At 53.7% G+C, this 27,127-nt stretch overlaps 1 protein-coding gene across 4 annotated transcripts in view; it reads right to left on the bottom strand.

The window, feature by feature from the left end:
• The window catches only part of SEC14L1 (SEC14 like lipid binding 1), a 47,867-nt gene that overhangs the window by 4,736 nt on the left and 16,004 nt on the right, over positions 1 to 27,127 (bottom strand). For 3 of the 4 annotated variants that reach the window (XM_016143194.2, XM_016143193.2, XM_036222361.1), the window contains 14 exons: positions 18,224 to 18,373; positions 17,976 to 18,107; positions 16,712 to 16,840; positions 15,689 to 15,923; positions 14,359 to 14,468; positions 12,860 to 13,049; positions 11,077 to 11,165; positions 9,986 to 10,056; positions 8,938 to 9,109; positions 8,428 to 8,562; positions 6,493 to 6,627; positions 4,274 to 4,525; positions 3,017 to 3,192; positions 2,575 to 2,676 (listed from right to left, as the gene is read on the bottom strand). In XM_016143194.2, coding sequence (XP_015998680.1) covers positions 2,575 to 2,676; positions 3,017 to 3,192; positions 4,274 to 4,525; positions 6,493 to 6,627; positions 8,428 to 8,562; positions 8,938 to 9,109; positions 9,986 to 10,056; positions 11,077 to 11,165; positions 12,860 to 13,049; positions 14,359 to 14,468; positions 15,689 to 15,923; positions 16,712 to 16,840; positions 17,976 to 18,107; positions 18,224 to 18,373 — 2,078 coding nt within the window. Of the gene's footprint in view, positions 1 to 412; positions 905 to 2,574; positions 2,677 to 3,016; positions 3,193 to 4,273; positions 4,526 to 6,492; positions 6,628 to 8,427; positions 8,563 to 8,937; positions 9,110 to 9,985; positions 10,057 to 11,076; positions 11,166 to 12,859; positions 13,050 to 14,358; positions 14,469 to 15,688; positions 15,924 to 16,711; positions 16,841 to 17,975; positions 18,108 to 18,223; positions 18,374 to 27,127 lie in introns of those variants that run through there. The other variant, XM_016143196.2, reaches the window with a different exon arrangement.

Here is a 27,127-nt window from a genome sequence, read left to right as displayed (position 1 = left end):
GGCCTCTGGGCCCACGCCACCCCCGCAGACCTGACTGGCCGGGAGCTGGGGGACGGGTGGCCTCTACACCTGGCCGCTGCGTTTTCTTTGAGGCCACCTGACCTCAAAGGAACCGGGTTCATTACTACAGAAACACTGACTCGGGTCAGCGCGCCGTGCTTCCGTCTCGTGGAGTTTAAGACAAACTACGGCACGTCTCCTGGAGGCAACTGCGAGCACCGGGCGTCACCCCTGCTCCGGCCGCCCCCGCCGCGACCCTCCTGCAGGACCGTCCACCTCTGGCCAGCAGCACCACCGCAAGCGACACGGCTCCCAACCCTCTGGCGCCAGCGCGCGCTGGGAACCCCCCGCCCTGCAGCCCCGTCCCCCAGCACGCCAGCTCTCCAGGAGACTCTGCAGCAAGAAAGGGACATTTTTTTTTTTTAAAACGGTTCACATTTATTATTGATAACAATAAAAAAATCTTTTAAAGACTATCAGTATTGTATTACCAAGAGTGAGGTAATATGTTTACAAAACATTTACAGAATTCGATATGTAAATAATGCGTTTAGGGAGGAAAGTGAGTTAAGACACAAACAGAAGGAAACCGAAAGGCTCGTTAGTGCTGAAGACGGGCGAGGCGCCAGCAGGGGCTGAGGGAGCGCGGGGCGCGGGGCGGCCGCGGGGCACGGGGCGGCGGCGCGCACGGCCCCGCGAGCGGACCTGCAGCGGCTCTGCGCTCTAAAGACGCGTCCAACTCTGGGGATAAAACAGCGCCCCTTCTGAATCAACTTAAAAGAAACAGGTCTTCGGACTGGGGAGGGGGGAATGGCTGCAATTCAAATAGTCCTACAAACATCCCTGGGCTGCTGTGGCCTGTGCAGTGGAGCGCTTTCTCGGCAGCTGTCAGCAAAATCGCCATCTGAGACACAGAGACAGAGAGGGAGAGAGAGAAGGAAGGGACCGTCTTCAGGCCCTCATGGCGTGGACGGGAAGCACCGACCGGCGGCAGCGGACGCGCCGCCTAACCCGACCGCGCTCTCCGGACCCAGACAGGCCTCAGGTGCCAGCGACGAGCCTATCTTTCCAAAGGAAACGCAGAGCCACGACGTGCCAGGAAGGCTGTCAGCGCGGGGGAGCTCTGCGTCACTGACGGGCAGGAGGGCGGCTCCCTTTCTTCCAGGCCCTGCCAACACCTCCCCTTTGGGGCACACACACGTGCTCCACGGCTCTCCAGCCACACAGACACCTGCCTAATGCTGCGCCGCAAACTGGCAACAACGTGACCAGGGTTCACACGCTTGTCACATGCACCGATGGCAGCCGCGGGGCCTTCGGCTCTGACCCTTAAAAGCACAGTCCCTGCCACACACACCACAACACATACCTGTATCTCGGAGACTAATCTGATGCAATATCCAGACGGGTTCACAAATAACCCACTTTTCCCATAAAAAGCCGATAAATGAGGGCCAGTGTAAGACAGGCCAGGCTTTGCAGCCGGGAATCAGATACAGAATATAAAAGGCAAACCGATCGCACGTTCTGATTTGCTTCTATGAGGAATCCTGTCATCTGAACTCAGGTTCCACTGACCCGGGCCTCTCCAGCACCAAAGGCACACACACCCACGAGTCCATTTCCTTTTGCAAAGAAGCAGGGCTCCTACAGGTCACGGGGAGACTGCCGTTAGCTAAAGCGAACACCGACTGGACAGTTTCAGAATAGCAAACGTGACTCGCTGTCTGCAGAACATCCTTCTAGTGGCCAGAAGGGCCATCCAGGCTCTGACACCACTAAGCTCCAGGGGGGCAGAGGACATAAACCTAGACGAGTTCAGAAGTACCCCGAGCAACACACCAGAAGGAAGGGAGGAGGGAGCCCTCTGCCCAAGCTCATGCATAGGGAGCACTGAAAAGACTGGAAAAGGAGGAGAGAGAAAACCGTGTTTAATGATGGCGATGTCTTCGTGGTGCTGAGGGGAGTCCCCAAGGACCCCCAGGCCCGCCAGCACCCACTCGAGGACCGTGGATCCACCTGGCCCCCAGGAGCCGGGCTGGGTGCTCCCACGGCTGCCTGAGTCCTTCCAACTTAAGCGGTGTCTGCTTGGAGGAAAAGGTGTCTAGCGGCTGTCACTTAACCCGCGGACCAGGCCGACTACCAGCAAGGAGAAGGCGAGGACTGCACCTCAGGGACAGCTGGCAGCTTCTGCTCCACGCAGGTCACCTCTGAAGGACGGTGGAGGAATTCATCCACTAGTGGAGGTTGTTCAAAGACTTTTTTTGCATCAACATTTGAGACAAAGTCAAACTCGTAATTGGTATAGAAACTACTTTCTTTCGAGAGAGCCCTTGTGCTCTGACTTGATTCTGTGCACGCCGTGTACAAAACCTATGGCTGTGGAGTGAGAGCTAAAACTACCTGCGGAGACGGTTTCCGAGATCAGTGACCACGCCTATCATCTCGAGAGCTACCTGCTACCTAAAGAGTGAGAGGAGTCTGCGCAGTGTGGCTGCCGGGTGGGCGGAGCGCGGTGGGCTGTCCGAGGCACGGCTGTCCCCACGCGCACTGGCACGGGCGTCACAGCACTACCTGGAAATCATGGAGCTGGAGTGGGACTGGCTGGAGGAGGTGGTGGCGGCGCTCAGCTGGGAGAACCCGCTGTGGCTGGACTCCAGGCTGGTCATAGAACCTCTGCAAACGGCACAGGAGGAGTGCGGGCCGTGAGGGCGGGGCCTCGCGCCGCCCCGCCCCCGACATGCTGCCCCGCCCCCCACACGCCGCCCCGCCTCCCCTCGCCTAAGGTCAGTCCTGTCCCCTGCACCCCTGCAGCGTCCCCACCGCCCAGCAGAACACAGGCAGGGGCCCCTGGGGACGTGGTTCCCTGCCGCCCGTACACACAGATGACATCATGAACCGGCACTAATAAACAGCCCAAAGGCAACCCCAACCTGTGCCCAAGCCCCCCAGTTTTGCGCTCCCCCAACGCAGTCAGTGCTCAGGTGGTGGCTCGGCTGTGCCAGGGAAGCCGTACCTAAAATCCTCGGACCCAATCACCTCGGTGTAGTACATCACTTTGCACTTGTGGGAGGGGACCTGCAGGGAGGCCAGCATGTCGTCCACTCGAGGCAGGGTGGCCGCGCACGCCGGCATGCTGTGGAACTTCCACTGCAGGATGTAGAAGCCCGGCCACCTCGTCACGTGGGAGCCCTGGAACAAGTCAGGAAGAGCCAGCTGAGCAGACCTCCCTCCCAGTCTCCACCCTACGACGGGCGTGACTGCGCCCAGGGAGCTGTCCCGCGTCCACTAGGATGCGGTGGTGAGCACTGGCCTCTGGACAAGGGACGGACACGCTGCTTTGGCTCATTATCAGGGCTGGTCCCACGCCACCTCCACCCAAGGGCCAGCCCTGCGGCTAGGCCTCTGCTGGGTGCTCGGAAGGCCATGGAGGGTGACAATGAGTCTGTCCGCCCCAGGGACTCGCAGCCTCATGGGAAGGAAGGCCAGGACTGAAGAGCTCGAGGTGGGGGGACCTCCGCTCAGCCTACAGTGGGTCACGAGAGGTCACCTGGACCAGACAATGCTCTCTGGCACGCTTCACGTGATCTTACCGGCACATTCAGGGGGGAAGGAAAACTGCCTTCTCCATTAATTCTGGAACTAAAGACTGTGATATGACATAAAATACTATTTTTAAAACTGAATAGAATGTTCTTTTCTACTCTGCTTCTAAGACCACCAAGACACTGACTAGCTTATCTCTGAAAACTGTAAAGGCAGTAAAATTATGTGTGAAGGTCAGAAGTACACAAGAACTACGTTCTGAGCACAAGCACTCAAAATAACGGGCTCGAATTTTATAAGTGAACTGATGAAGCATTTTCAAAGAAATGAGAATGCTCAGCAACGACAGTGAATAGTCCCCCAAGTGCTTGTTCCTCTCGCTTCTATTTAGGGCGATTCTCCTTTGAAGGAAACAAACGGAACGTGGTCAAGGACGGTGCGGGGAGCCTCAGGAACCCCAGCTGCGTGCGCACATGATGCCTCTTCCCTCCTCGCCGGGTCGCTTTTAGGAACCAGTTCTCCAGAAAACGCACACATCGCAGGCGTCAGACAGTCATGGGTTCTGCCCGACCCCACTGCTCAGGTTAGAGCTTTTCCTCCGAAGACTCACTTGGCCCCTTGAGTCATTCTGACCACCCCTAAAACCGGACCCCTAACTGCTCTCCACGGCCAGACGTCCCGCTCCAGACAGCGCGGGCGGGCTGGGGCGCCCGGTGTGCGGCGTTACCTGCACGCTCTCGCCTTCTCTGCAGATCAGGGGCGACTCCACCATGCTGTAGTCCCGGCCCAGCTGCCACACTCTGTCGATGAGCTGCACGTTGTTCCCTCCTGGGGAAGTGATGCTGTGCGCCCCCAGGGAGTCCTTTTTGGGTGGCTGTGGCGACCTCTTAGAATGATAGATGTTAAAGACGATGTCGCCTTTGCACACATCAAAGTCCCAAGTGATGACGGAAGAGGCATCCACGATCTGAATAAGGATCTGGGAACGGAGAGGGTCCCTGAGCGGGCTCTGCGCCGCCTCTGCAGCAGCAGCGTGCGGCGGGGGGAGCCCGACCCGCAGACCTCCTCCCCGATTCACAGCCTGCCCGCCCAGGACTGCCTCACTCTCCCCATTCTGTAGTCAGTGGGCCCTGCTCCGTGCCCGGGGCCCAGCTCTGCACACTTCGCTGGCCACACCTGCGGTCCCCGTGACAAGACCTTCAGCCAGCACGCAGGGTCCTGGCCGTAAAAACGTCTTAACAAGGCAAAACAGAAATGAGTCCAGATGGTGCAGAAGTAGGTCTGAGGATTGCTCTAGGCTGGCGAGCACAGCAAGGTGGGAGCCAGAGAAAGACCACAGGGAGGAGGGGAGGGGCCTGAGCACAGGGACCGAGGCGCCCCTCTCAGATGGGACCCTGGCAGTGGGCTGGGTGGGGCGGGGGGAGCCGCACGGCATGGGGTTAGGGGAAGGGCCCTGGGGCTGAGTGCCCATCTAAAATCTGCACTTTATACAGTGCCCACGTGAAGCTGCCCGGCAGGGACTGATCACAGCTACACTTTCGAAGGCCACGGTGGGAGGATGAGAGCCAGAACCAGCCGGGGGAGCTACACATTCACCACCGTCTCAGCGGAAGCCCTGCTCCCCGCACGGGCCCGTGGCACGCGGCTCTGTCACGCGGCCCGCCATCAACCCCACCGACGCCGTGCCTGGCGCTCGACCAGCACCTGCACTTCGGCATCTCCTTACAGACTGGACTGTCGCAAGCCGGGGCCCGATGAGGACCGCGCTGGCCCTGGTGACGGGACCCCTCCCTCCCTTTCTTCAGCAAAGCAGCGACCCAGGGTCAGACCTCTCCTAGACCTTAGTCCCCCCTCGGGTGATGGGCACCTTATTTCCTGCATTCACAATGGGGACATTTAACTCAGGCTTCCTTTGAGAGGTATCACTGTCCTTGACTTGTGCTTTACTCAGCCCCCAATGCAGAAATGAAGTTTTTACTGTTCTGACACGGAAAACCTGGCCGCCCGTTTTCAGATACCGGGCTCTGTGACCCACAAGAAACAGACTGTGCCTGTAAGTTCTCACCGTGGGCAAGAGCGACAGCAACCTAAGAAACGGCAGACGAGAACTCTGCCTCCTCGAGCCACCTCCATGTTAGAAAAACACAAACGATCCCCACGACACAGTCGTGAAAACTGAAGATTGCCCGCAGAACCCCTGACCTGTTTGGGCCAGAGCAACAGTGTCCCCCTGCCCCACAAGTGACGGGCAGATGGTACTGGGAGGCCTGGTGGCAAGGACAGACAGCAGGCGGCCACGCTGGGCAGCTGCTGCGGCAGGAGGCAGGAAGGGCCCGAGCCGCAGGCCGCCTCTCCGAACGCCCGTCCGCCAGCTCCAGCCACAAACCCCACCCCGGAGCTCCGGGAAGGGTGACGCCTGAGTTCTCACACCGCAGCTCATGCACGATGCCACAGAACATGGCATACGTAAAAAAAAAAACAGGAATACTTGTTTCTGCACCAAAATGCGACGGCAAAAAGGGAAAATAGAGATGCGCTATTTTTTCCTCACTCCATGAGACTGACAAAAATGAGAAAATTCCTTTAAAAAATAAAAACCAAAAGCCAGTCAAGTAAAAACAAAAAATGAAATCAATCTTATGCAATCATTAAATAATCTAAAATGGAGAGTTAAAAGCATCCCCACAAGAGGAGATGTGCCGTGCACCCCGGCGCCAGGGTCCCCGGGGACCGCGGAAAACCTGACCCCTTTCCGCTGCTTCCAGCCCGAGACGCCTGCTCGTCAGCGCGACTCTTACCTACGATCGGGCACCAACAAAACCCTGAGGACAAAGACCAGGCGGAGCTCTGACTCTCCTAAAGCGAACCCATCTGGGAGGATGCCCCGGGCACCGCTGTGGGGGGACAGGCGCGGCGGCCCGGGCCCGGCCCTCGCCTCGCCCTCACCTCGTGCGGGGCGCCTTTGAAGACGCTGGCGGACTGGTAGATGGTCTCCGTCCACAGCTTGAGGTCCTCGTTTTCCAGCTCCTCTGCGGTCCTGTACAGCGATTTGGGGACCAGCCCTCCCTCCGGCACCTCACACTGGAAAGGCAAACGCGCCAGTGAGAGGCGGGCACGGACGCGCCCCCTCCGAACACCGAGCGCCACGCAGCACCGCGCCCCGAAGCTGCTCACGAAGCGGGAAACACCGGCGACATCGCCGAATCCTCTGCTGGACTCGGCAAAACGGCTTTTAAAAACCGCTTAAGTGCATGCGTCTTGCTTTAAATAAACGAAGCCGATTTCCCACAGAATTCACACTAACATGTACGAGGTAACGTAAGAATTACCAATATTTACATTGCGCTGTAAAGGGAGAACGTGTTAGGAATTTTACCCTCAGCAACTACAGGCACTATTTTTACTATGTATGATTAAGGTTAAGATATATAATCAACGCTGAAAGCTTTGGGTCCACCTCAAGTCAAACGATCAGGCCGAAACACCAGCCAAAAAATAATAAAGGAGAGTTTCTTTTGAATTTGCTTGAAACGGGCTAAGCTGAATCAGAATCTGTATAGTTCATAATCTCCTATTTGACCTTGACACGTGGCTTAATGCTGCAGGTTGTAACAGCCGGAGGCGACCTGGACCACCAGCTGCGGGGTCGGACACACTGGAGTGACGCCATCCTCAGCTGGCAGCGCAGCGTGGCTGGAAACACATCACGGGAACGACGTCCTGCTAGAGACATCGGCCCGGCGTGGTTAAAGCCCTCTGGCCGCAGGACAGCTGAGAGCCCGACGCCTCTTCAAGACCAGCACACGGGACCGCGGCCGGGAGCTGAGAGGACACCTGAGAGGCCAGAGGGTGGCGCCCTGGGCCAGTCACCAGGACGCGGCCATCGGGAGTGCACCGCTGTGGTCAGCGGCGAATGCCGGCGCCGTCCTCCGCGAGTCAGGCCTCCTGCTCAGCATCAGTCTCCGAGTCCTCACTGGCAGGAGCAACCGCGTGGCTGGTCCCTTACGTAACAGAAGTCGTTCGTGGGTCTCCACAAATCTGACCTCGGAGTGAACTTGGAATGCTGGGGTCCTGCCAACGACTTGCTCCTCTGCGTTGCACTGTGATTCCTTCACCTGTGATCCCTTGCAGCAGCCCCGATGACCCCGGAGCCAAATCGAATGCTGTTTAAATGCCTCTAAGCACCCAGAAAGACTTGCCTACGAGCCCAATTCATTAGCCAAATGCATGAGTCAAATCCAGTGTGTGCATCTGAAAAGGATGATTTCATTTACTGTGAGGGTGGGAGGGACCCTTTCTCTCGTAGGAACCCGACACAGGATAGCATGGCTCCCTGTTGGCTTCAGCTGCCTCTCTGGGGAGTCACCCGATCTCGCCAGGCTTTGTCAGGCAGTTGAGCCCCAGGAGCTGTAAGGCCCAGAGGGAACTAAAACTCTCTGATTTACTCGTCGCAGCACAGACTGTAGAAGTGGAGGCTTCGCCTGATAATCTAACAACCCAGTGCATTAAAAATTCCACGTTACATAAGAGAGAACTAGTTCTCCTAATACGACCTCTTTAAAACATTACCCTGATTTGCTGTCAAGGGGAAAATCTTTTTGAGGATCATTGTGATTTTTTAATAGTGTTTTTAAAAAATGCACAGCTCCTCCAACACAGTTTGAAAATCTGAGTCACACAAAGCTGAGTGAACAAAAGCAAGCTGCAATTAGATTAGATTCTGAACCAAATTCTCGCGAGCATGTAACGAAGAAACGTGCACGTTGTGGACACTGTCCTGCGTGGTGGATCGGAGACGCCAGCCACGACATTCTGAAAACCACCGTGCAGACTGGCGCCTCCCTCCCCGCCCCCGCGGCAGCCACGGGAGGAAGTCCGTACCATGCACTCTCCGCCCAGGAAGTCTGGGATGACCTCTGTGTCGATGTAGTCCAGCAGGCCCCCAGGCCCCTGGTAGTTGTTCCCCGCATAAATCAGGAACTTCCTCCTGGTGTTGTCGTCAATGAATGGGCTGACCTGCAAGCAATTCAAAAGGGCCATTCGGTCATATATGCTTGGCTGTCTGATCTTCGAAAATTAAAATTACAATGTGCTAGTACGAGTGGAGAAGGGAATTTGAGTTTCAAACTTTTTTTGTAAAGTCCATGTGCATGACATTAGGACACCCAGGAACTCTTTCTCCTCTCATGCAATTTGAAATTTTCTTTTCAGGTTAATTTTTTTCCCCTACCTAGTTAACACTTAAGGGCCAGAGGCACACGCACACGGAGGCACGTGCGTCTGTCTGACACACGCACATGGAGGCACGCGTGTCTGGCCCACGCACACAGAGGCACGCGCGTCTGCCTTCCATAGGGCTGCCCGGCGCTGCGGAGCAGCACGCACACGCACCAGGGTCCAGAGCACGGGGAAGACCCGGGGCGCGCGCAGGATCAGCAGGCGGCCCAGCGTCTCGGGGTAGTTGGCCTCCACCACCTCGATGATCCGCAGCAGCGCCTTGACGCCAGGCCTCCACAGGTGGCGCATGTTCAGGCCCTCCAGGTCCACCAGGCAGGTCCACGAGCTGCAGGTGACACAGACAAGTTCACTCAACAGATGGCACACCTAGCAGCCTGGGTCTGTCTTTTTCTTTTCAATATTATAAAATAGTCATTAAGATCCATTTCTAAAAATATACCACTTTCTAAAACGATGGTGTCGTGATCTACACTTACATCTACTTGTACAGAGCACATGGGGTCGGTGTGGTAGGACCAACCCTGGACTCTCAAACCGAGAGTGAATAAAGTCCCCGCTCTGACATGCTCGGCGATCCAGCCAGTGAGGCGTGTGACAGGCTGCGCCACGACGGCTGACCGCACGGGCACGTGTCTGGCCCTTTAACGGGCGGTGTGACCGGACCGCAGGAAGCCAGCCTCCACAAGCATCAGCGTCTCGCACTGCACCAGGAGCCGCGAACACAGCAGACAACAAACCCCTCCACATGCCTACCCACGGGACTTACCTCCCAGTGAACCACCTGCCCCTTCTCGGTGTCAGTCTCTGAATTACTACGCATTGTCAGACAGTTTGCCCTGACTATGCGCATGACTTAGGAACACAGAGTACTTTTTTTATATTCCTCACACTAAACAAAGCAAAACCCAGACAAATCAAAACCTGCACCTCTGGGCTCACAAAGGCCACGCAGACTAACCAGACAGGCCAGCCCACTCGGACCGAGGCGCCAGCAACGCCTCAGGGGTTAGAGACCCCGAAAGTGGCAGCCGTCCTGAGGCTGGCCGTGCTGCGCGGATCCACCTCCTGCCTGTTAGAACACTACTGGAAACAGTCGACTGTTCAGCTTTGGTTCTGAAACCTAAAACTCAAACCAGCTCTGGTTCTACAGAGCACCGAACCCGTGCTCGCAATGTGCCAGGAGCAGCGGCCACGCGCCCACCTGATGGGCCTGCCGAAGACCTTCGTGTTCTCCTCGCACCGCCTGAGCCCTTCTTCGTTGATGGAGAGGACCTGTGCGCAAAAGGGCCGGAAAAACTCTGATGAGCCTGCGGAGCCACCACCACTGCGTCACGCTGTGGGAGGAACACCGGCTCTGCGTGTGTCAGACTCCCTCACACGCACATGTCGCCGACAAACCTTCTACTCTCACAAGAGAAGGAGCCTTCCGTGGCCAGGAGACGGCGCCCCCAGGGAAAGTCAGTTAGGCGGGGGGCACCAGGTGGGGGTGCGGAGAGCGGGGCCTGCTGCCGTCAGCTTCAGAACAAGGATCCCTGGAACAGTCCATGGAGTGGGGGGGCACCCGTGACACCCTGTGCCAGCCGGAAGAAAGGGCGGTGCGAGAACTGGCTGGAGGTGCGGCTGAGGGGAACCCCCGCCCCTGGCTGGACAACAGAGCCCTCCCCTACGGGAGTGGCCCATCCGCGTATCCGCGTGCACGCGTGTGTCACGCGGGTATGTATGCACGCACGCATGAACACACACCCTGCGGCGGGACTAACAGAAGACACGACGAAATGCCAGCGGTGCACGCCGAGGGGGGCTGGGTTACAGGGGTGCCTTTTCCAGCCGTTTGGTACAAGGGCCACATTCTTCCTCTCGTAACTGCCGCGCAGTGGGGCTGAGGCTGGAGTCGGGGGACAGGGAGGGGGGCGTTTACAGCCATCCCGACAGTCAGTGCTAGGAGCCTGGACGAGGAGGCGGAGAGGTCTGGTTGACAGACAGCTCAAGGGGGAGTTAGGGTGGGGGGCAGGGACCGATTCGGTGCAGGAACGAAGGACAAAAGACCAGAATCAGCTCCCAAGCAGTCACCCCGAGTGGCTACACTGACTTTCTGCTGATGCTTCACCGTGAAAAATATTTTTATAACTTATGTACCCACTTTTGAAATTTTAAAAACATATCCCTAGATTTTCCTCTCTAATTACAAAAGCAACACACGCCTATCACGACAGGACATCGTCAACACCCCGATCCTGCCGGCGGGGAGAGAGCGGGAGGCCCGAGGCGCCGGCGTCCGGCCGCGTCACTCACGTATCTGAGCAGGGCCTCCTCCCCGAGGGCCCGCACCAGGCCTTTGGTGTCCATCTGCCCCAGCCGGAGCACGTAGAGCGGCCGCCCATCTGCGGGAGGGACAGAGGAGAGAGGAGAGGTGTTACCGGCCCTCGCCTGGCCGTGAAGCCCAGGTCAGCACCCCATGCCCCGCAGCGAGGGACGTGCCCCCCACATCGCAGGCCGCTGCGAGCGAGCTCGCTCTCTCTCAGGAGCAGCGCTGGGTGTGTGCGTGTGTCTGTGTGTGTGTGTTAAGTTTCCCCAAAATCCTGTAAAAGGCAAAGGCCACTGCCAGCACAGCTCGGCAGGGTCCTCTGTCCAGCTCCACCCGCGGGCACTGGCTGCGGCCGTCGCTGGGCTCGGCCTCCTCACTTAAATGACCAGGGGGCTGAGCGGAGCTGCCTTCCACAGCGGGAGGACCTCCGACTATCTACTGCACTATTTCCTCCACTCCCACCCTAAGGACCAAGATCACCGAGGACTTTCTAGAAATCTTAAATCCATACCAGCCAGCACGCGGGCTCTACTTCCTTACAGCCTAGAGGTCTAATGGCCGGAGGCCAAGAGGAACCTAACTCACACTGTAAATCCCTGTCACCACGAGCCAGCTACACAGAGGGGAAAAGATGCTGGTGGCCAGACTGTCGCTAGCTCGGCAGTTCCTAGATTCCTGCGCTCAGTGCCACAGGAGCGCAGCAGGAGGGACGAGGACGGATCACGCGCCCGGAGGGACCCCCAGGCCCGTCCCTGCTGTCCGCCGCGGGCAGCGCTGTCATCCCGACACGGGGCCCAAATGTCGTGAGTTTATTGTCTGGTAAACCTCACCTCCTGGGAGAATCTGGGTCTAGATTTGTTCTACTTCAAGCAAACGGGGGTGGGAGTGTGTGTGTGTGTGTGCGTGTTGTTTCCAAATCTTGTTGAAAAGAATATCTGTAAAACCTTTCCCAATATTACTAAGGTACGTTTTTAAATGTCTTACTACCAAACTTTTTAATCTTTTGAGGATCGGAAAGAGGAATAAATACCTAATTCTAGTAAAAATTAACAGAGTCAAAATTAATCTGGAGAAGTACAAAAGATTAAGTCAGAAAAATGGACTATTCAGAGCTGCTAAGTTCTGAAAGGACCTGTTTGCAGGTGAAAGAGAAGGTTCCAGAGCGATCCCTGTGGCCCGTCCATTGTGTCCGCCCCCACGCTGCGCCAGGAGGCAGTGAGCATCCTGCGACGACGCAGGCTCCCCTGCGAGGCATGGGATGTAAAAGGGTCCAAGTGACTCGCTTGCAAAGCAGTCTTTGTTTCAGGTGCGTCCCGTCCCTGGCTGGCGCTTTCCCTACTCTCAAAACAGAGCGGAAGCACCACGCCGCTCTGGGGAGGAACACTGGCCGTGCGTTTTGAGTGGTAACGGAGGAGCTCAGTCGTTGAGAAGTTCCTTTATTAGCACCGTGCTCTGGAAAACAACAGCCTTCCAAGTTTTGGTTTTTTGAGTAAGTCGCGAACACTCCGCTTAACTCAGAAAGGAGCTTTAGTAACTCGCATGGGCAGCGTGAACCGTGAGGAAGCGGCCGACAGTCTCGGCCTCGCCTCCGCACTGCATGGGGGGGCGGCCTTCGGGGTGGGGGGCGGTGTCGGGATGTGGCCCCTGCGTGCCAGAACGGGCACCAGTTTGTTCAGGTTGGGAAAGGGCAGGGTCACTGCACTCAAGGCCCCGCTGAGTTCTGCGGAAGGGGGTCGCTAAGCACGCCCCGAACGCCAAGCCCATGCTCACCTTTGTCGTGATGGTGCCAGCCCCCCGCGTAGTAGTCCTGGAGGACCTGGGGAGGGGTCCACGTGTCAAGAATGTAGTCCACCTGGTGCTGCTTTCGCCACGTCAGAGACTGGCACATGGTCTCTCTGGCTTTGTCAATGTTGAAGTCCCGGGCACGCAAGAACCGAAGAATATGCTCATCTTTGGGGATCTATTGAGAGAAAGACGTTTCTAAGCGATGTTAAAAGTTGCTAAGGGAAAAAAACAAGTTACCAAGGGAATAAGACTCTAAAACGCTCGGTTCTCATCAAGAGTGGGCTGCGTTCCTGCACTATTTAAAATTAGCCTTCCTTCATGCTTTAGAAAATCAGCATTAGTTTGAATAATCTTTACAGTATTCCATTTCAGTTTCAGCCAAGTACAGTGATAGCACGATTTCTTGAACATAAAATGCTTCAAAGTTCACTGAGCTGATCTACAAATTATGATCTGCGCAGCTTTTTCTCTGTGTATGTACAACACATAAAAAGCTAGAAAAAATGGTGGTTTTGGTAGTGGCTGTGGCATCCCCAACATCACAGAAACCGTCTCTAGGTTCCGCTATTGGCATCAGTGCGTCTGCTCCTTTGAGAGTCAAGGCCAAGAGCGTGCCTGAGTGTCACTGCATGCCCGTCTCCCCCCACACCACGCTAATGCCCACCGCTGGGCCATGGGGCACGAGCCCTGAGTGGACCCGGAGCCTCCTAACCGCCCACCCCTGGGCGAACAGCCCTTAGGACTGCGATGGCATCGTCTTCACGGAGAGGGGACCACCACGATCCGGAAGTGCTTAAGAATGTGCGCTCAGGAAGCGAATGGCCTGGCCCCACCGCTCACTCGCCGAAGACCTTGGGCACGTTACTTCATGTCTGGTGCCTCAGTTTCCTCATATGTGTAACGGGTGACAAAAGTCACACCCATCTCACAGGGTTACTGGGAAGGTTTACTGTGGACCTTAAAAGAGTGTCCAGCACATGGCCGGAGAAGAACAAACGGCAGCTGCTGGCATAGTGTCTCCATTCTCAGGAAGTGACACCAAGGCTCAGCTCTGTGGGCTCCAGGCGCCGAGGCTGACAGGACTGGGGAGAAGGCTGGGTGCATGGAATGCCCGGCCCCCCTTTACTGAGCAACGCTAGCAACTGGCCAGACGCACTGACCTGCCTCTGCCCGCTGCCGGCCCCCCCGTCAGTATGAACCTCATTACAAACATCTGATTCCTCATGAGGCTAAAACCTCACCGAAAACCTCAAAACCAAGCTCACACATTTCTAACTTCTGAATGACCTGTGAACCTTCTGAACCTTCCAAGCACACTCTGGAGCGAGGCCAGCCTGTGAAACCCAGGACGACACAGCTGATCACAGGAGGGCATCACAACCCCCACGAGGGGCCCGGGTGCCGCACGCACGGACGGCCCAGCTACAGCGATCGGGCACACGCGGAAGTACGACGGGTGTCACAGACAGGGTGCCGAGTCTCACCTTGCCCTTGTGGGTCTCCTGGAGCCACTGGCGAAGCCGGATCAGGCAGCTCTCCTGCAGCGGAGTCAAGTCGCCCAGGTACCGCTTAATGTAGTCTGCGTCCAGTTTGTCTGCAACAGAAGTGACAGGAAACCACTTACGACAGAGAACACTGGAACCCGACGTATTCCAAGGTCCTGCTCCGTGAAGACGAAGGACGGCCCCAGAGCCGTGGACCTGAGCGACAGCGCAGGGACAGCAGACTGAGGCAGGCCGCCCTGGAGAACCTCAAGGGCGGTCCTTAACGTCAAGCTGTGGACCGAGCCACAGGCGAGCTTGCTGGGTCAATTATACCCCGGCGACCAGGTCACCCCTGCACGCGAAATCTCAGTACTATTCACGACGGAATGAGGACTGTAACAGACACTTAACAACTTTTGATGCAAAGTTACATAAAGAGGTAGAAATGATACTAAAACTATGAAAAAACAAACGGATTCAATCTACTTTGAACAGAGCTGTGTTCAAGAATACCGGAAATCTTTTTCATGATAAGGTAACAAACTGGAAGAGTAAGATCTCAAATTAAGAAGAGCAAAAAAAATTCATAAGGTGAAAAAACAGAACGTGTCCCCAAACCAATAAAGATATCGGCCACCTGCCGATAACAGATGACAGCTTAGCCATCGTGAAGAATGTAGGGGAAGCGAAATGCCCGCAGTTTAAGACTCCTGACTGGTGGAATTTTCTTGTTTTCTTATTTTACAATGGGCATCGCTCTGAGAAACACAAAAGTTGTGTGGTTTGTGTGTGTGCACGTGTGTGGAACACACATCGAAGGCGGCAAGCCCCGGGGCTAAATGCAGATTCTGGAGCCAGCCGCTGGGCTAATCCCAGCCCTGCCACCGACGGCTGTGTGACTCTGTGCAAGGGACCGAGTTTCTCTGTGCTTCAGTTAACGCACATAAAAATGAGGATAATAAGCAACCATCAGGAGATGAGTAAGCAGTCACAAAGAGCTTACAACAGTGCCTGGCACATGGCGAGCATGAAAACTGATATCACTGTTTGTTGAAAGGGTTAGTCGCTACCTGACATTCACTAAAGATACCGGCAACTAAAATAAACAAAAAACATTTCCTGGTCTCATGACTTGATAGAACCCTTTCTGCCCATTAAAAAAAAAAAAACAATTCTAAGTTTCTTCAGTCTAAGAAAAAATAAAGTGAACGTGTCATGTCAGCCAGGGGAAGCGGACGGCACCGAGTCATGTCAGCCAGGGGAAGCGGACGGCACCGAGGTCCACGTCCTCTTTCCACACGATCCCGTCCTGCTCTCAGAGTGAACCCACCGTCGGGGGTGGTCGCCACGGGCTCGGGGGCCCCGCTCGGGTTGCTGAGGGCCTCGCTGCTCGGCCCCTCCTTCAGTGCGGCCTCTGGGGTCACGATGGCCAAGGCCGCCGCCTGCTTCCCCGACGACAGGGAGGTCTCTGAGGAGGGCGTGATGGAAGGCGGAGTCCAGCGAGGCACGAACGTTATGCCTTCCTCTTCTAACTGGCGAAGGTAGTATTCGATGATTTCTTTTCCCTTTAAAACAAAACCAATTTTAATTAAGGTTAGTATATATTCAAATTTTGAATTATTCGTCCCTCACAGGTTTTTAAAACACTAATAAAAACCCAACTGACATAGAATAAATAAGAAAAAGAAACAACAAACGCCTTTGTGTTTGTTTTTCATAATTTTACGTCCTGTTCTCCAAAAGTCTAGGAAGTAAGATCTAAGAAGATGGAATTTTTAATGACTAATTAAAAGCATGATGTACCATACTTGCACTCAATATGTGCTTTGTGTCTCAATCCAAATTCTTTCTAAAGCCCTAAAAATAAAACGAGCCTTCAAACAGCACTCGATTCCAGACTGACACATTTCAAAACCAAAATTCCACAGTAACGAGCAGCAGCCTGAAAACGAGAAGGGAAGTTCTCCGTGGAGATGGAGCGAATGACCCGTGGCCCGGGGACCCCTGCCCCTTCTGCATGGAGGGGTCTGGAGCAGGACCTCCCTCCAGCACAGCCCGCAGTGGCACCTGGGTGCCGTGAGCTCGCTGCTCCTGCCCCACCCCCACTTCCGCCTTCCCCAGCAGCTCTGCACAGAGGACGCCGCGGCCCATGCCGCACTGGACTGGCACCACGTGACCCCCATCTATTCCTCCCGCGCCCTGGGACATGCGGACCGGGGGGACGTGTGAGCGTTTCCTCTTCCAGAAACAGCCGACACCCCCAATGGACCACTGCCGGCCCCCAAGAAAGACGGCGCTCCAGCTGTCTCCAGGGTCCGCCCCCCACCAAAAGTCCCAAGACGGACTGACTCACTTTTTTAATGTTGCTGGTATATTGTTTCATTGCAATTTTTTCCACTGTACTTTCAAAACCAAAGAAAGATTTGATGTCTAAACTTGCAGACTGTTCAAAACAGGTCCAATCTTCATTTTCAGGGTGAACCTGGGTTAAAGGACAAAGCATTCCCATTAACCACACTGACAACTGAGGACCTACAACGCGTTCACTCCCCAGTGACCCGGTAACCAGAGGAAAACACTTATTTTACTAATGATGTTACTGTCATGAAAAGAGCAGACAGAAAAATTAGGTTCAAAATCATGAAAAGACCAAAATAGTATTTCTAAAATATTCTAAAAATGACTGTTGCAAGGAGGGCCTCGATATCATTCCTGGCTGGTTCAGCATGCTCCCTGTTTACCGACGGTGCTCTCGTCACTAACGAAGCTTCCAGGCCAGCGGCGGGGGCCAGACAATGAGCCGGAAGTATCACAGGTAAGAAACTACACCGCTGCTGGCGGGTAAGCGCCGCGGAAAATAGGAAAGATGGAGCGTGGCTAAAAGCGCTGTGGGAGGATGGGCTGCAGGACCACGCGGGGTGTTCAGGGCCGGGGCACTGAGGACAGAGCCTGAGCCAAGACTGAAGGAGGGGCGGGGGCGGGGGGCAGGCCTGGGGGCACAGTGTCCCGGCAGAGGGGGCGCCTCTGTGGAGGCCCAGCGGGGAGGCTCGCCCACTGATCGGTGACAGACAGCAAGGCGAGCAGGATGGCAGAGGTGTGACTTCCTCTGAGCGAAACGCCCAGACCCTGCAGAGTTCTGAGCCTGGACACAGCGAGGCCCGATCTGAGGGACCGTCAATGGCTCACTCTGGAGGCGGCGTTACAGACTGCAGGAGGGTGAGGGTTCAGGCGGAGACCCAGGAGGTTATTCTGACAATCTGGTAAGAGAAGTTCCCGAAACAGTGGGGCAGGCGCCTGGAGACAGTACATAGCCTCTCGGGTCCCCCAGTGTGTGTCTCCAAGGTGCCAGGGTAGGGCCAGAAAAGCAGCGGCCTGGGAAAGCAATATTAAAACCCGAAGCTGGGCATCACCTGGCTACCTTAACGGCGACCACAGTGTCATCTACTCTGCGTAAACTGCACCGGCTACCTGCTGCTCTGCTGGAAACGAGCGACAGTATCTGATGAAGAACCGCCCCCCAAGTCAAAGAACTGCGCTGTTTCAGGCGACAGCCAACCGACTCCTGGAAGCCACCTGCCAGCACGCTCTCGGCCCCCTGCGGGTCGCGGGGTACTCACGGTGTAGCAGCAATGCTCGTTGATGATGACCCGGTTAGAGAACGTTTCGTTGTGGGCCTCGATGTGCAGAGTACGCTCCCGAGAATTCAGTGAGTTTTTCTGGACAAAATAAACATAATCGACTCCTGCAATCTTTAAAAAAGAAATAAAGAGAAAAAGGATGTATTAATAACGCCCAAGTGAGAGAGAAGCCGTAAGCACGTCCGTTTCGGTTTCGGGGGGCTGCCCTCTCGGGGTCCCTCGATCACCTTCTTCAGCAGTCGAGGTGCGTCTATGTCCAGTTTGCAGCGCCTTTCTATAACGTGGATCGCCCCGTCTTCACTCTTGAATTCATTCACGGTGTCGCTGTCCACGAACATCGGGATCAGAGGACATGTAGGAAACCTCCTCTCATAGGCCTGTGGATACGTGCAGAAAGAGGAGCTGACAGTGTGTGACTGAGGTTCTCCCTGGCACGAAACCGCCTCTGAATGAGACACACACGGCTATCTTCGCCTTCACGTCTGAAGCTTTCACTAAAAAGACGTGTGATGTTCAAGGCCTGGACGTAACAGAGACGCCAGTTCCCCCGCGTGGCTACAGAGGTTTAATGTAATTCCTATCAAAATCAGCCCCTGAGAAACAGCAGCACTCTGATTTTACTAAAATCATTAAGACATGGTCTGGCTCTATCCACAACAAGGGCCTACAGCAATGCCACCTCAGTGGCGATGAGCAAACTCGGCATCCAGACGTTGGTTTCTAAACACCAATCCCTACGAAAAAGGAACCTTCTTGGAGAAATGGCTGATTACAAGTCTGGAGCAAAGAAAGGTCAGAGTGAACTCGCAGTGTTTGTTAACAGAAAGTGAGGAAGTGTCAAATGACTGACGGGGACTTGTCAAAGGGACACAGGACCCAGCCCGAATGGGGCTCTACTCGCCAATTCTGGGATAACTCTTGGACTGAAATAAAAATGGAAATGACGACTACTCATGCAAACGTGACCGTGCGTTACCTAGTAAACGATACCATTCTATCGGCGCTCAAGTTCTCGGGGGCGGGAGCGACGCCAGCCCTCCAGGAGAGTGCTCTCAGGCAGAGCGTGTTCCGGTATGTAGGGCAAAAGTGTTATGATGATAACAGAAAGAGATAAAGCAACGTGTCGATTTATCTAGGTGAAATGTATACAGGTGTTCACTCTCGCATTTTTAAAAATGAAAATTTTTCAAAATAAAAAGTTGGGAAAAAAATTACTATGAAGAGGTAAGTTTGGGGGAAAAGGTACACATGTAAACTAACGGTGCTTCTGCACAGAGCTGATTAACTATGACGCCGTCACATCTAATATATGAAAGTGTATTCAAATTTTAGGTTTGCCCGACGCTCTAGGACCAAGGTGGTAGGCCAGGTGTGTGGCCCAGCGGGGCCCTGCTCGGCTCCGAGCACTGTCACTCCGGGGGAGCCAGGCCCTCCGTGTTCACCTCCGCGCGGAGCCGCCCCTGCAGGGGCCAAGGCAGAAACCCAGGCCCCAGGCCCGGCCAGCGCCACAGCCCCGCAGCAGGACAGCAGCAGTGACTCCCAGGTGTCTCACTTTTTCGCGAACTATCTGCAATATTATCAAGTCGTTTCCTAATCACACTCGACATTTATCGAACTCAAAAATCAGGCCAAACAAACATACTCTTTCAGAAGTGATTTTCTCAGACAGGAAGCAATGTTCTTTGATGTCTCATTTTAAAAGGAAAAATGACTTTCGTAAGAGAAATAACTACTGTAATCATTTGCTTTTTGTTCAACCTAGCAATTGTTTCGATAATGAAAACCAGACTGGGGCCTCGCCCGTTTGCCCCGAGAGCAGCTGCCTTCTGGGTAGGCAGCTTCCTCCCACCTCCCCACCCCTCCTCTTCCTTTCAAAAGGGATTTCTGGGCCTGCAGTGCGGGAGCCTGGCAACCGCACCTTCAGTGTTCAGCCAACCTCTGAACGTAGTTTTGACATTAAAAGCTTGTACTGTGCAGAAGAAAACCATATTTTAGTGAAGACATTTCAACTCGCGAATTAATGAGCTTAACACTGCATTCTGCCAGGAAAACTCATTTAAAAACAATTTCCCATTTAAAGAGCCTGCTTTTAAACCGAACTATGTTCGATCCAATTTAGCCAACAAACTAAGTCGGCTGCTTTCCATACAACCTCGATGTTCTATGGCACTGATTACGACCATCAAACTCACTTATAAACAGATCTGCTTTTACCCTGGAAATAATCAATGAGAAACCAAACTATGCTTTAAGTATCTCTTAGAAGTTGCCAGAGACTCAAAGAAACAAATATACAACATGTCAAGAAAATGTGGCAAACTGACCAAAGCCCCTCGGAGTCAAAATTTTATAATTTGCTGACTATCGAAATTACAGGAATGTAGAGGGGGCTTATCGGGTATAGGCACAGCGCGGGGGTTCTGGAGAGCACACGGGGATGGGGCTCATTAGAAAGGGGAGAATGAAAACCTTCCGCCGTGTTGATGAGAAACTGCTTACGGCCTTGCGGGCGGCCACTGGGGCTGGGCGGTCAGAGGACGTGCGTCCGTCCGCTTAGGGTCTTTGAGAGCGGGAGCTGCAGAGACGTCGCCCAGGGAGAAGGGAACGCCGCCGCCGGGAGGAAATGAGCAGGCCCGCGGGGCAGCGGAGCGAGGACAGAGTCCAGAGAACCCTTCCTTCAGCCCCGTTCACAGGCTGCCGGCTGCTTGGACCTGGCTGGCACACGGCAGTCGCTCCACGGTCTGCCGCTGAAACTCAAAAGCAAACAAACATCTAAGCCAATTCCAGATACTGAAGTGACAGCTACCAGGGGGCCTCGGGGCCCCGATGCTGCATTCATCGCGGCCGGGCCCTTGTGGGCGCTCGACCGCGCCTCTGCTACGCCTCAGAGGCTCCTCTGCTCAGTTCACTGGAAAACGAGCTTCTAAAGCACATGCTGTTTTTGAACAAATGTATTTACACTTAATAAGCTACTTAGAAAAATTTAAAGTTGTGAAAATCGGAGCTCTTTAAAAGTTCTAACACGGTCAGTTGTGACACACTTCGCTCATCCACGTCCTTCCTGAGCCCAGATTAGCTGCTTTCAAACCGAGGCTATGCGCGAACAGCACGCGGTTACACCAGGCCCCGCAGAGTCGGGTCCCGCACCTGCGGTCACCAGCCAAACCAAGACACGGGGTCAGCGCAGGCTGGAACACCCACCGACGACATCGAACAAGGACACATGAGGATCACAGTGAAACTGAAAGCGTCACACACCCACGCCACTTCCCTGTGCGATCACGCGCAGCGGAAACGTCGAAGCCTCAGGTTCCACGCGCCCGGGAACGCACTGCTTAGTCCAGAGAAGACGGGCGTGTGACCGGTCTGCGGACGGGGCGTCTGGGAGAAGCGCGACGGAGGCCGAAGGGACCCGCTCAAGGGGACGGTGCCTTTCCTCGGGCCGGCTCGCCGAGGTCTGGCCACGGCGGACCCTGCGGGAGGCGCGGTCCGAGCTGCGGGGACAGATGGCAAGTGCGCCGCTCACGCCCCGCGCACCAAAACGTCTGCGGCTCCCAACAGCTTCCTTTTTCAAGCAGGGGCACGTTCTTTTTACCGGCGTCTCCCCCGACGCCCGCGCTCACAGCTACCGCTCCGTTCCATAACCCAGCCACGTTTATGCTTGATGAAGGAGCCACTTCCACACACGCCGCAGGGAGGGCCGGGCGAACGCCGGCGAGGGCGAGCGGCCTGGGGCCGGGGCGGCAGCGGCGCCGACCTTCGCGCGTACCCACGCCTTTGCTCGGAGAATCCTGAACACGAACTGTTGCTGCTAAAACACAGAAACGACTTCAGGGTTTCTTCTAAAATCCACGTACCTCCTCCTAGAACACAGCGCCCGGACTCGGGCATTTGTGCCGATGTGGAGTCGGGCCTGCATCGAGGCAAGGTCGCCACACCCAGCGACCGTGTGTGTGCATGCCCTTCGGCCCACACTGGACCCCACCTCTACCGCCTGCCCTTAACTGACCTTTGGGTGACTACAGCAAACGACAAAGACACAGTGCTAAAGATGCTGGTAAAAACGACCGCTAAGTTAAAAGACTGCACGTGCACGAAGTGTTAATCCTACAGAAAGGCCAGTGATCCAATTTCCCCACATTACGACATTGTTGCACAGTGTCTGAACACACACAGCAGTAGGGTTTTTTCCTGACCTCTTACCCTAATCCAGGTGAGTGGTGCCCGACGGACACTGGACTCTACCCGAGAGACGGCGTCCTGCCAGGGGACGCGCTTGGGCCCCAGGCGGCCGACAACGGTCTCCTCCTTCCGCGGCAACACAAGACGGTACCAAATGGGTTTGTCCACCACCAACTTTCCTGACCACCTGGGTCACAGAAATGTGTGGATACATGACCCCTGACCCCTCAAAAATCAGTGGGCAAAGGGACAAAGGAGGGGGTACACAGGAGCAGCAGGCAAATAGCAAAGAACTGGGACATCGCCCATAAAATGTGCCAGTGCCCCGACCCTGCACCGTACCCCCAGAGCACAGTGACCTTGTGGCTGTGATTTTGCACTGCTCATACGACAGTCGCGCGTCCCGCTGACAAACCGTCTTGCCTCAGAGGAGAGAAATGACTATGTATCAGTATTTCATAATATTCAGCAAAGAGTACCATGGCCTCTAAGTATCTGAACCACTGCTATAAGGACCGAACAAGCAGGAAGAGAGAAAATTACGCAAAGCACAGAAATAATCATCTAAATCTACTTTAAAAACGATGTTTACATTTGGCTAGAGCCAGACTGCCACTCAGATCTTAGATGTAATGCATAACGGGAGGTCAGTTTCAGGTTACAGTTCCTGGTAGATGACAAACATACACTATCCCTCCTGCCCCTGCTGAACCCACTGTACAGCCAACACCCTGATTTAGCAAGGCCTTCTAGAACGCTGGAAGACCACTGGAAACGTGTTAACACGATTCAAAAGAGACAATGTTACTGAACTTCTTTTCAAATAAAGAAAGAATCATCTAGTATGTTTGACGAACTGCGCCTTCTGCATTTTAATTTAGACCAGAAAATCGAGGCCCGCATCTGTTCACCTGAGCCACAGTTCTGAAAGATCTCAAGATTGGCATCTCGACGACAGCCTGAGGGCTCCTTGCTTTGTTGTCTTGAAGATAATCGCAGAGGACCTGGGACTGGCTAATCCGGGAGCATTTGTCCTTGAGCCGTCATATGGTGCTCCACGGCAGAGGCTTCCAAATGTCAACACCCCATCACCTTTTCAGGATGTCACGAAGCCAAAAGAAATACTACTAATTAAATCGAGGTCCAAACAACTTAAAAAGCATTTGTCCTAATAACTCAGTGACCATTTAAAAAAAAGAGTACACTTAAAATCGAAGTCTTAGTTCCATTCTTCAATAACCAGAATGATCCGTGAGGATGTGGGGGCCTCTTGGGCACCGCCCAGCCTCGCTACCTGCTGCTGATTCTTAAGTGACGCTGGCTTTCTAACAGAGCGACCACTGCGAACCCAGCTCCGCACAGATATGACATCATCGAAAGAAACGCGGTGTGGTCCAGTCATGAAACGGGGAGCCACCCCGGACCAGGAGTGTGCGCGGCGCGCGGTTTCCCCTCAAACGTTAAAAATCTCCTACAGCACTCTGCGCCCTGGGGGGCCTCAGAGCACGGTCTGGGAACTGAGCCGCACATGTTAATCGTTTATTCGCAACTCCCTTTGCCTACAGATGCATTACTCAAAATCTAAACAAACGAGCTTCAATCCAATTCATTATCATCTACCATCAAATTCTTGTTTAAATACAAAGGGTCCAATGTTCTAGCAAGTTTCTGATTTCTGCATAAATGCCTTTCGAAACCTAAGAAAGACGTGAGCAAACTTTTTCTGTAAGTAAAGAGCCAGCCAGAAAATATTCAGCTTTATGGGCCAGTCTCTGTCACAAACATCCAACTCTACCTTCTTAAGACAAAAGCAGCCACAGAAAATAAGTGAACAAATCACTATAGCTGTGCTCCAATAATATGGTATTTACAGACACTGAAATTTGAATTTCATTTCACATGTCATGAAATATTATTCTTTCAAATTTTTCCCATTAAAAAATGTAAAAGTCATTTTTAGCTAGCGTACTAAAAGGGGGCAGCAGGTCATGGCTTGCCCGCTCCTGATTTAACAGATTTGCTGTGACAGGCCCCATGAAATCCTTTCCTCACGATTCAAGTTATTTTAAATGACAACCGGTCAAAACTGTGAAGAACAGAAATCCTTACATGAAATAGAATTATAAAGCCAATGGATTGCCACTTAATGTTTATTTATATTTAACTAAACTGTCCTCTGCGACACAGCACACCTAACTTACGCACACAAACCTGACTACGTACATTTAACCAAAATGAGAAGTGGGCAGGGGGGAGAAACGAGTGGATTTGGACAGCAGGACAAGCCCGCCGCTCCACTCCATGAACAGATGGGCTCCGAACGAGGTCTCGAACCCGGCGGCCACTGGCCACGTGCGGCTGTTTCAATGTAAAGTAAACATCATTAAAATTCAGTTCCTCAGTTTCACCAGCCACACGTCAAGTTCAAGAAGTTGCTTTGATTTTCTTGGCTGGCTTACAATGAATAATTTAATTCTGCGCCATTTTCACCTGACAACTACACAGCTTTGTCCTAATTACTGTCCTCAGAATGCCTGTGGGACTCTGGTGGCAGATGCCCTAAATAAGTCTTACAAATTTCTTCTCTCCATGAAACCCAGAGTCATTCATACTTATTGATAAACTAATTATACTACTATGAATGTCAAATCCGTTTTTATCAGCTAGGCCTTGTCACTGAAAGCCTTCTGTCTAGGTGCAGAATAGAAGTCTGTACCTCCTGTTGGAAACTTTCTGGCATTAAAATGAATTTTTTAAAAAGCAGTCAGACTCTGAACCCATAACCAGCATCAAGCTAACTCAAGGGTCAACGCCAGCAAATTCTTTCAAGGACACCTTACTGAGGGGGCTCGAAGGCCTCTTCTGAAGAGATTCTGGAGGCGGAAGGACCATCATCGGGCCACAGGTCCCCCTCTGCCTCTGGAAGCTTCCTCTCCCCCCGCGGTGCGAGCTCCCTTCCTGCTCAGTGCGCCCCAACTTCGCCCTCTTCACCCCTCCCCCTCCTGGTCCGAGAGCCATGGACCTACATTTGTTTTTGTCCTAGAATATAACTGTAAGAGCTGCTTTTCTTTCTTTTTATATATATATATATATATATAATTTTTTTTTTTTTTTTTTTTTTTTTTTTTTTTTTTTGCTGAGAGCCTGACAAGTACCCTTTTGTTTCCTAGTTTACAAATGTTAATCTAGATTTTAAAATAAATTATAGGTTTTGCTCTGATTGCAACAGATTCAAAACCTTAGGAAGGTATTACGGAATCAAAAAGTAGAATCTTTTCTTGAATGCCAATGTTTTATGTTGCAATAATGTTAACAAGCTGTGGCATGCCCACCCAGTGGGCCGCTCTCCAGCAATATGACATCGTAACTATTCACACGCACGTGCATGAATCCGGCATAACTACACCAAATCAAAAAGGCTCGGTAAAACAAAAATTACGTATGTCTGATTCTATTCCTGAAAAATTCTAGGACGTATAAACTGATTTATAGTAACAGCAAATCAGTGGTTGCCTGGGGGTGGAGGCTGTGCTGGACGTGGGAAGGGAAAGTATAACGGGGCATAAAAAAACTTTTGGGGTGATGGGTATGTCCATTATCTTAATAACAGTGACAGTTTCACGGGTATACATGTATGTCAAAATTTATCCAACTACATATCTTAAAAAACGTGCAGTTTATTATGTCATTTCCACCTCTATACAGCTAGAGAAAACAATAAAAACATAAACTCATGTAGGTTTAATTAGCAGGCTGACTCCCAGAAGCATTTCTAATAGTGGCCGGTGTCTCCTGATAAAGAAGCCTGATTCGTCACCATTCAGCACAGAGCGGGAAATCGCGCCTGAAAAGGAATGCGACACCAAAGGCTTTGCTCCTAATTGCCAAAAACCGAGAGCCGCCAAGACTGAGGTGATGGGTGAACAGACCGTGGCCCGTCCAGACAATGGAATGCTCTTCACCAGGAAAGAGAACTGAGCCATCGAGCCACGAAGACGCGGCGGAAACGGAAACGATCGCCGTTTAAGGGCAGAAGCCTGCGTGAAATGGCTGCCTGTAACATGATTCCGGCCACACGACATTCTGGAAGAGGCCAACTATGGAGAATAAAAAGGGGCTGCCCCGTGCCGGGAGGGCAGAGGGAAGGACGAGCAGGCGGAGCACAGAGGACTCTGTGCGAGAGTGTCACGGTGGACACAGGACATTACGCGTTTGTCAAGCCCCACGGACCTGTACCATGCAGCGAATCCCAATGTAAACTACAGACTTTCGCCGCCTGCGACACACCACAGCACACAAGGTGTTATCAACAGGGGACACTGTAAAGGGGTGCATAAAAGCTCGCGTACTACCCGCTCAATTTTCCGTACCTTGGCTGTTCTAAAAAATCAACTCTATTAAGTATAAAAAAAAAAGGCATCAACAATACCTTGGCGAAGGTAAAAACCTAGTAACTGTTCATGCTATAGAAAAACGAAAAGACAAACTTCTTTTAAAAAGAACCTAGACAAATCCATAACATCCTTTGTCCAAGAACCACTCCTCCCTCCCAGGACAGGCCCTGCAGGGCGCGCGTGAGACAAGGGCGTCCGCCGGGGGAGAGGGGGCGGCGGCGGGCCAGCGACCCTGCGGCTTCCCTGCGCTTCTACGACACCGGCACCGACACCGGGGTCCTTCGGGTCAGAGCCTCCATCTGGCGCGACCTTTCTACTGAGCGAGTCTGTTCCCACTTTAAAACGAGGGCACAGGGGCTGAGCAGTGTGCCGGAACCCGAACCCAGGTCTGTCCCACTCCGGGCACAGGTGGCACCGCGGCTCGGGGCACAGGCCCCGGGAGGCGGCCTGGCTTCGAACCCCAGCTCTGCCAGCAGACGAGGTCCTCGGGAAGGTCACCCCGTCTCGTTGGGCCCCGGTTCCTACAGCTTCAACGCACAGAACTGTGGAAGATGT

This window comes from Rousettus aegyptiacus, unplaced genomic scaffold, assembly GCF_014176215.1.
Source record: "Rousettus aegyptiacus isolate mRouAeg1 unplaced genomic scaffold, mRouAeg1.p scaffold_m13_p_6, whole genome shotgun sequence".
In the NCBI taxonomy this organism is placed as follows: domain Eukaryota; kingdom Metazoa; phylum Chordata; class Mammalia; order Chiroptera; family Pteropodidae; genus Rousettus; species Rousettus aegyptiacus.
The sequence above is the reverse complement of the archived record's forward strand: the minus strand, read 5'-3'. Positions and strand labels throughout refer to the sequence as shown.